The 9,589-nt window shown below is 38.4% G+C and overlaps 1 protein-coding gene across 1 annotated transcript in view; it reads left to right on the forward strand.

Moving 5' to 3' along the window:
• Nucleotides 1–8,852, forward strand: part of LOC139560985 (butyrophilin subfamily 1 member A1-like) — a 19,915-nt gene extending 11,063 nt beyond the window's left edge. The window contains exons 5-11 of the mRNA XM_071377767.1: nt 5,690–5,809; nt 6,030–6,056; nt 6,197–6,232; nt 6,348–6,374; nt 6,474–6,500; nt 6,621–6,650; nt 7,251–8,852. Coding sequence (XP_071233868.1) covers nt 5,690–5,809; nt 6,030–6,056; nt 6,197–6,232; nt 6,348–6,374; nt 6,474–6,500; nt 6,621–6,650; nt 7,251–7,783 — 800 coding nt within the window. The 3' untranslated portion in view covers nt 7,784–8,852. The remainder of the gene's footprint in view (nt 1–5,689; nt 5,810–6,029; nt 6,057–6,196; nt 6,233–6,347; nt 6,375–6,473; nt 6,501–6,620; nt 6,651–7,250) is intronic.
• The last annotated feature ends 737 nt before the right edge of the window (nt 8,853–9,589 follow it).

Raw genomic sequence — 9,589 nt, forward strand, 5'->3', positions numbered from 1 at the left:
CATCTTAAAACCTGTTAAGGCTGCAAGCCCGACACCGGGACACCTATGACAACATCCAGCTCAAGTGCAGGGCGCGAAATTCAAAATCTATTTTTTTTAAATATTTAACTTTCACACATTAACAAGTCCAATACACCATTTGAAAGATAAACATCTTGTGAATCCAGCCAACATGTCCGATCTTTTAAATGTATTACAGCAAAAACACCACGTATATTTATGTTAGCTCACCACCAAATACAAAAGAGGACAGACATTTTTCACAGCACCGGTAGCATGCAGGTAGCATGCACAAAGCCAACCTAACTAACCTAGAACTAACCTAAATAACCTAGAAAAAACTACCTCAGATGACAGTCCAATAACATGTTACACAATAAATCTATGTTTTGTTCAAAAAATTTGCATATTTGAGCTATAAATCAGTTTTACATTACTGCTACCATCATAGCTACAGTCAGAAATAGCACGGGAGTAGCCAGAGTAAATACAGACACCAACGTCAACTACCTAATTACACATCATAAAACATTTCAGAAAAATATATGGTGGATAGCAAATGAAAGACAAAGATCTTCTGAATACAGACAATATTTCAGATTTTTAAAATGTTTTACAGCGAAAACACCACATATATTTATGTTAGCTCACCACCAAATACAAAAGACAGACAGACATTTTTCACAGCACCGGTAGCATGCAGGAAGCATGCAGGTAGCATGCACAAAGCCAACCTAAATAACCTAGAACCAACCTAAATAACCTAGAAACAACTCCCTCAGATGACAGTCCTATAACATGTTACACAATAAATCTATGTTTTGTTCGAAAAATGTGCATATTTGAGCTATAAATCAGTTTTACATTACTGCTACCATCATAGCTACCATCATAGCTACAGTCAGAAATAGCACCAAAGCAGCCAGAGTAATTACAGACACCAACGTCAACTACCTAATTACTCATCATAAAACATTTCAGAAAAATATATGGTGGATAGCTAATGAAAGACAAAGATCTTGTGAATACAGCCAATATTTCCGATTTCTTAAGTGTTTTACAGCGAAAACACAATATATCGTCATATTAGCTTACTACAATAGCTAACATCACAACAGCATTGACTCAAGGCAAACGGTAGCATAGCACAGTTCGACAGATATATATGAAATAGCATCCCAAATTGGGTCCTTATCTTTGTTGAATCTTCCATCAGAATGTTGTACAAGGGGTCTTTTGTTCAGAACCGTCTTTGTTTGGATCCAGAACGAACTGTTTCCCTCTTGAATTAGCAAGCACACTGGCCGTGCAGCGCTAACCTCTCCTTCTTGAAAAAATTATTCCTACGCATCACGTATAAAGTCCCGAATAAATTTCAATAATATAATTAAACTATATTGAAAAAACATACTTTAGGATGATATTGTGACATGTATCAAATAAAATCGAAGCCGGAGGTCATATTCATCTATAACGACCGTTTTCCAGGTGGCGATTCCAGGTCCAACTTCGCACCTCCGAAAAAAAAATTAATGGCAAGAGGATGTATGCATTCTCTGAAAGAGATAATCAACTCATTTCTGCTCTCACTTCCGCTTGACACCCAGGGGAAGGTGTATGACGTGTTTCTACAGTCCTAAGTGACATGCCCTTTTATAGACAAGCTCTTGAAGAGAGACTTCGCTTTTGGAAATCTCACTTCCGGATAGGAAATGAGCTGTAAAAAGAGTTCTGTTTCACTTAGAGACATAATTCAAACGGTTTTAGAAACTAGAGAGTGTTTTCTATCCAATAGTAATAATAATATGCATATTGTACGAGCAAGAATTGAGAACGAGGCCGTTTGAAATGGCCACCTCTTTCCAGGTTACTCAATGCTGCTCCTTCAGCCATAACAGGTTAAATCAGCATGCCCCATTCAAGAAATTTAGAACCAGGAACAGATATAGCCCATGGTTCTCTCCAGACCTGACTGCCAATACAGGGGGTGCTGTTTCAACTTTGACATTTTGCGTCTCCAAATTAAACTGCCTCGTACTCAATTCTTGCTTGTACAATATGCACATTATTATTACTATTGGATAGAAAACAATCTCTAGTTTCTAAAACCGTTTGAATTATGTCTGTGGGTGAACCAGAACTCTTTCTACAGCGAAAATCATGACAGGACATGCGAAGCTCTGAAAAATAGTCTCTGATCTCGGATCAGTTTAAAACTCTGTGTGTGCCCTATGGATGGAAATTAACTGCACCCGCCTTCCCCTGGATGTCAGTAACCAATGAGAAGTGGAATGGGCTCTCTACGTGTTTCTCAGAGTTTATAAAAGGGGATGGAGTGAGATGTCCCTTCCTTTCGACGCTCGCCAGGACGCAAGAGGGACATCAGAATTGCATGCTCAAAAGCTCTCGTTATCGAGGAAAGATATATCCGTCTGTGATTTAATTCGATATAGGTGTTAGAAACATCATAACGAAGTTATTTGAAACCGATTTATATCAGTTTATGCGAGTATATTGCTATTTTTCTGAATTTCCTTAGTATTGCGTTTGAGGATTTGGACATGTGTGTGACATAGCTACTGTTAGCAGCTAATTCCAAAGGTGAAGAGGACGTTTTACAACAAAGCAACTATTCTTTTGAACAAAGGACACATTGCCCAAGATACTGATGGAAGCTCGTCCAAAAGTAAGAACTATTTATGATGTTATTCCGTATTTATGTGGAAAAATGTAATAGTGTTTGCTCGCCATTTTTGCAGGCACTGGTCTGGCTGCAACGCACACTATATGTCTAGTAACGTTAATTTTAAAAATCTAACACAGCGATTGCCTTAAGAACTAATTTATCTTTCAATTGTTGTCCAACTTATATTTTTTAGTCAAGTTTATGAATAGTTTTTTTATTAGCATAGGCGCTTCTCCAAGATGGCGCCGGCCAGAATGCATGCAATGTTTGTACTGATTACATAGTATAACCACGATTTGTGCTGCTAAATATGCACATTTTTGAACAAAAGCTATATGCATTGTGTAATATGATGTTACAGGACTGTCATCTGATGAAGTATATCAAGGTTAGTAAAATTATATATCTTTTGTTGGGTTGTTACGATCGCTAACATTTACTGCTGGTAAATGCGGTTGTGATTCTGGCTATTGTGGTACGCTCATATAATGCTATATTGTGTTTTCGCTGTAAAACACTTAAAAAATCTGACATATTGGCTGGATTCACAAGATGTTGGGCTTTCAATTGCTGTACGCTGTGTATTTTTCAGAAATGTTTTAAGATGAGTAATTATGTATTTGACGTTGGTCTCTGTAATTATTCTGGCAGCTTCGGCACTATTTCAGATTGCAGCTGCAATGAATAACTGTGATTTATACCTGAAAAATGCACATTTAAAAAAAAAAACATATCCTATACCATAAATATGTTATCAGACTGTCATCTTATGAAGTTGTTTCTTAGTTAGTGGCTATATATATCTTTATTTAGTCGAATTAGTGATAGCTACTGATGCAGGAAAAAAATGGTGGAGAAAAAAAGTGGTGTCTTTTGCTATCGTGGTTAGCTAATAGATTTACATATTGTGTCTCCCTGTAAAACACTTAGAAAATCTGAAATACTGTCTGGATTCACAAGATCTGTGTCTTTCAATTGCTGTAGGCTGTGTATTTTTCAGAAATGTTTTATGATGAGTAATTATGTATTTGACGTCGGTCTCTGTAATTATTCCGGCTGCTTCCAACGCTATTTCAGATTGTAGCTGCAATGTAAAACTGTGATTTATACCTGAAAAATGCACATTTTTCTAAAAAAAACGATCCTATACCATAAATATGTTATCAGACTGTCATCTTATGAAGTTGTTTCTTGGTTAGTGGCTATATATATCTTTATTTAGTCGAATTAGTGATAGCTACTGATGGAGTAAAAAAATGGTGGAGTAAAAAAAGTGGTGTCTTTTGCTAACGTGGTTAGCTAATAGATTTACATATTGTGTCTTCCCTGTAAAACATTTTATAAATCAGAAATGATGGCTGGATTCACAAGATCTGTATCTTTCATCTGGTGTCTTGGACTTGTGATTTAATGATATTTAGATGCTTGTATTTACTTGTGACGCTATGCTAGGCTATGCTAGTCAGCTTTTTTACTGTGGGGGGTGCTCCCGGATCCGGGTTTGGTAGCAAGTAGAAGTTAACCAACACAAAAACATCCTATGGCGTTCTGCATTAGCACCGAACAGCCCCCGTGATATGCAGCACAAATTCAAAAACGTTCTGGGACACTGTAAAGTCCATAGAGAATAAGAACACCTCCTCCCAGCTGCCCACTGCACTGAGGACAGGAAACACTGTCACCACCGATAAATCCACTATAATTGAGAATTTCAATAAGCATTTTTCTACGGCTGGCCATGCTTTCCACCTGGCTACCCCTACCCCGGTCAACAGCACTGCACCCCCCACAGCTCCTCGCCCAAGTCTTCCCCATTTCTCCTTCTCCCAAATCCAGTCAGCTGATGTTCTGAAAGAGCTGCAAAATATGGACCCCTACAAATCAGCCGGGCAAGTTAATCTGGACCCTTTCTTTCTAAATTTATCTGCTGAAATTGTTGCCACCCCTATTACTAGCCTGTTCAACCTCTCTTTCGTGTCGTCTGAGATTCCCAAAGATTGGAAAGCAGCTGCGGTCATCCCCCTCTTTGAAGGGGGGGACACTCTTGACCCAAACTGCTACAGACCTATATCTATCCTACCCTGCCTTTCTAAGGTCTTTGAAAGCCAAGTCAACAAACAGATTACCGACCACTTTGAATCTGGCCCTCGCTTCATACTCGTCGCCAAACCCACTGGCTCCAGGTCATCTACAAGACCCTGCTAGGTAAAGTCCCCCCTTATCTCAGCTCGCTGGTGACCATAGCAGCACCCACCTGTAGCACGCGCTCCAGCAGGTATATCTCTCTGGTCAACCCCAAAACCAATTCTTCCTTTGGCCACCTCTCCTTCCAGTTCTCTGCTGCCAATGACTGGAACGAACTAGAAAAATCTCTGAAACTGGAAACACTTATCTCCCTCACTAGCTTTAAGCACCAGCTGTCAGAGCAGCTCACAGATTACTGCACCTGTACATAGCCCATCTATAATTTAGCCCAAACAACTACCTCTCCCCCTACTGTATTTATTTATTTATTTATTTTGCTCCTTTGCATCCCATTATTTCTATCTCTACTTTGCACATTCTTCCACTCCAAAGCTACCATTCCAGTGTTTTACTTGCTATATTGTATTTACTTCGCCACCATGGCCTTTTTTTTGCCTTCACCTCCCTTATCTCACCTCACTTGCTCACATTGTATATAGACTTATTTTTCTACTGTATTATTGACTATATGTTTGTTTACTCCATGTGTAACTCTGTGTCGAACTGCTTTGCTTTATCTTGGCCAGGTCGCAATTGTAAATGAGAACTTGTTCTCAACTTGCCTACCTGGTTAAAATAAAGGTGAAATAAAAAAGTAAATAAATGACCAGTCAGATGTGAAGATCATCTAGAAAACGTGGCAGGGACTAAAGTGATATAATGTGTTCCCGGGGTAAATCTGACATGTCTAATATTTTTGATTGCTTCAGTGTACTGCATAATACACTGGCCCTTGACCCTAATTGTTTCCTATAACAGAGGAGTTCTACCTCAGCAGTTTACCTGATCGGGTTTACATCTCTGCGTTTGTGATTCCTGTGTTTCTGGCACTGGTGTGTATCACAGCATCTGTGCTCTTTGTCATGCATCAGAAAAGAGGTTGGTCTCTCTTTTTATTTAGTAAGTCTGCAAATTGAGTATATTTGTGAACGTCTTTATTCACATTATATTTTTCAAAGGGTTTAATCTATCATTGAATTAAAGGGATAGTTCAGCAAGTTAACATATTTAGATATTTGTTTCCTTGATTCCTTGTTATGTGCAGAAATCAACCATTTAATCTTTGGTGTAATGATGAGAACATGTTTTTTACTTCCAGATATTCAGGAGAAACTGAAGCCTATTAGTAAGATTAAATATGTCTACTTTCATTAACTGACGTCTGTAAAGCATCAATAATTAATTTAATGAAATAACAGATTTGTAGTTTTCAAAATCCTAGAGTTTAACAGAATGTTTTTTCTTCTTTACTGTTCATCATTACAGAAGAAGTCAAAGCAGAACTAAAAGAGAAGAATAACGGTATCTAAAATGATTCCTCAATATGAATATATGAAGTATTAAGCTCGGTTTCACTCAATCTTTGTATGGTTTCATATGGATTTTCTCAGAAAGATTAACGATGTTCCTCTTACAGAACTCACCAAAAAGGATCAGATATTGGGTATGTATAACATGCTATACATATATGTAACATTATTTGGTTCAGTAATGTCAAATGCAGAATAATGTACAGTAAAAAAGTCATTTTGTATCAACACAGGAATAGTTGGAACAATTCCAGACACCGGTAACTATATGCTCTTTTCCCAAGTCAATGTGAAATCATTTGATTATTTCCCATTATATCCCATATAGTTTTGTTCATGAGACCCATTATGTAAAACATGAATTACCTCTTTCTATACAGTTTGGACCTTAATGGTGTATCATCATGCAGGTGACACACACACACACACACACACAATGTATTTGAAGAGACAACTTACATATTTACTACACGTATTACTTTTGGGCAAATGTCTAGCACACACCAGGTTCATTTCAACAGTCAAGAGTTATAGCTTTCTTCAACAGTCAAGAGTTATAGCTTTCTTCAACAGTCAAGTGTTATAGCTTTCTTCAACAGTCAAGTGTTATAGCTTTCTTCAACAGTCAAGTGTTATAGCTTTCTTCCACTTTCAAGTGTTATAGCTTTCTTCAACAGTCAAGTGTTATAGCTTTCTTCAACAGTCAAGTGTTATAGCTTTCTTCAACAGTCAAGAGTTATAGCTTTCTTCAACAGTCAAGTGTTATAGCTTTCTTCAACAGTCAAGTGTTATAGCTTTCTTCAACAGTCAAGTGTTATAGCTTTCTTCAACAGTCAAGTGTTATAGCTTTCTTCCACTTTCAAGTGTTATAGCTTTCTTCAACAGTCAAGTGTTATATATTTCTTCAACAGTCAAGTGTTATAGCTTTCTTCAACAGTCAAGTGTTATAGCTTTCTTCAACAGTCAAGTGTTATAGCTTTCTTCAACAGTCAAATATGTATTTCTTTCAGTGGATGTGACTCTGGACCCTGACACTGCAAACTCCAAACTCAAGGTATCTGACGATAATAAATCTGTCAAGTTTGGAGACCTACGGAGAGAAAGGGGCACTGAGAAGAGATTTGAGGAAAAGCAGTGTGTCTTGGGAATGGAGGGATATGATACAGGTAAACATTACTGGGAGGTTGACCTGGGAGAGAAGACTCAGTGGAGTGTTGGAGTCGCCCAGGACCCAGAGAACAGAGGTCCATCAAACATCCAAATGATTCCAGAGCATGGCTACTGGAGCATACGTTTGGATAATGGAGTATTGAAAACAGTTGAAAAGCCTCTTAATGTCCTTCCCATTGAACTGAAACCTTTGAAGCTGGGGGTGTTAGTGGACTATGAGGAGGGGAAGATAGTATTTTTCAACGTTGAGAAGAGATGCCACATCCACTCCTTCACTGGAACATTTACCAAGAAACTCTATCCGTTCTTTGGTCCTTTGATTGATTGTAAAGAGGAACTAAAAATCTCACCCGTCCCTCAAGCTGAAAAGTGAACCTGTAAAAGTTGTCAGGCAAGGCCATAGCATTTCTGTTCAGTCTGATTAATAGTGCCTGCGCCTGTGGCTTTATTCACCCTCTAATACTCCACAACTCTCTGTGGTTTTATTAGTACTCTAATACTCCACAACTCTCTGTGGTTTTATTAGTACTCTAATACTCCACAACTCTCTGTGGTTTTATTAGTACTCTAATACTCCACAACTCTCTGTGGTTTTATTAGTACTCTAATACTCCACAACTCTCTGTGGTTTTATTAGTACTCTAATACTCCACAACTCTCTGTGGTTTTATTAGTACTCTAATACTCCACAACTCTCTGTGGTTTTATTAGTACTCTAACACCTCCACAACTCTCTGTGGTTTTATTAGTACTCTGATACTCCACAACTCTCTGTAGTTTATTAGTACTCTAATACTCCACAACTCTCTGTGGTTGTATTAGTACTCTAAAACCCCACAACTCTCTGTGATTTTATTAGTACTCTAATACCCCACAACTCGCTACGAAGACTGAGTTTCTTCAATCTTTTACTTATTTTATCCTACACAAATTGATCTGAGTAATGTGAGATGGAATGTTTTCCCCTTTTTTTATAGCTGTACTATTTTCTAATGTTTTAGTAACTGTAGTACATTTAGTAAATGTAACTGTAAAAATCGACTAAAATCTCTGTTTTGATTCTGTATATACTCATAACTGTAAAGTGAGTAAATATCCCTTGTCTATTGATGTATAGACTAATGTGTTCCATTTTGTAATTTTAATGTTTTGTCATGTTCATATTGTATAGTCATAGTTATATTAAAAACAAATCTTTATATCCCAGACTGATAGAACTAGAATTTTGGTGGAAATATCTGTAATGAAAACATGATCCAACTAGATTACACTGTACAACTAACTTCAGGCTTCACCGGGTCAATATATTGTAAGTCGCTCTGGATAAGAGCGTCTGCTAAATGACTTAAATGTAAATGTAAATGTAATTGTGTCAAGTCTTTGGCTAACTAGCTTGTATTCTTGGTCATTGATTGTTATTAAAGATTGTTATCTTAATATGAGCCAGTAGATGGTAGTTGTTTTGTAACGGATCTCCTCTTCATTGTCTGAGATGGAGTAGCAAGGATCGGACCAATGTGCAGCGTGGTAATTGTTCATAATGAGATATTTAATAATTGAATAGAACACTTAACAAAAATACAAACAAACAACCGAAACAGTCCCGTATGGTGCAGACAGACACAGGAAACAACCACCCACAAAACACAATGAAAAACAGGCTACCTAAATATGGCTCCCAATCAGAGACAACTACTGACACCTGCCTCTGATTGAGAACCATACTAGGCCAAACACATAGAAATAGAACAGAACAAAACATAGAAAAACAACATAGAATGCACACCCCAACTCACGCCTTGACCAAATTAAAATAAAGACATAAAAAAGGAACTAAGGTCAGAACGTGACAGTACCCCCCCCTAAAGGTGCGGACTCCAGCCGCAAAACATGAAGCTATAGGGGAGGGTCTGGGTGGGCATTTACCACGGTGGCAGCTCTGGAGCGGGACGAAGACCCCACTCCACCATAGTCTCGGCCCACTTCTGTAACACCTTAGGAGCGGCGACCCTCGTCACCGATCCTGGATTGGAGACCCTAGTGAAGGGCACCACTGGACTGAGGGGCGCCTCTGGACTGAGGGGCGCCTCTGGACTGAGGGGCGCCTCTGGACTGGAGGGCAGATCCGGACTGGAGGGAGACTCTGGCGGATCCGGACTGGAGGGAGACTCTGGCGGAT

Source organism: Salvelinus alpinus, chromosome 31 (genome assembly GCF_045679555.1).
Source record: "Salvelinus alpinus chromosome 31, SLU_Salpinus.1, whole genome shotgun sequence".
Classification (NCBI taxonomy): Eukaryota; Metazoa; Chordata; class Actinopteri; order Salmoniformes; family Salmonidae; genus Salvelinus; species Salvelinus alpinus.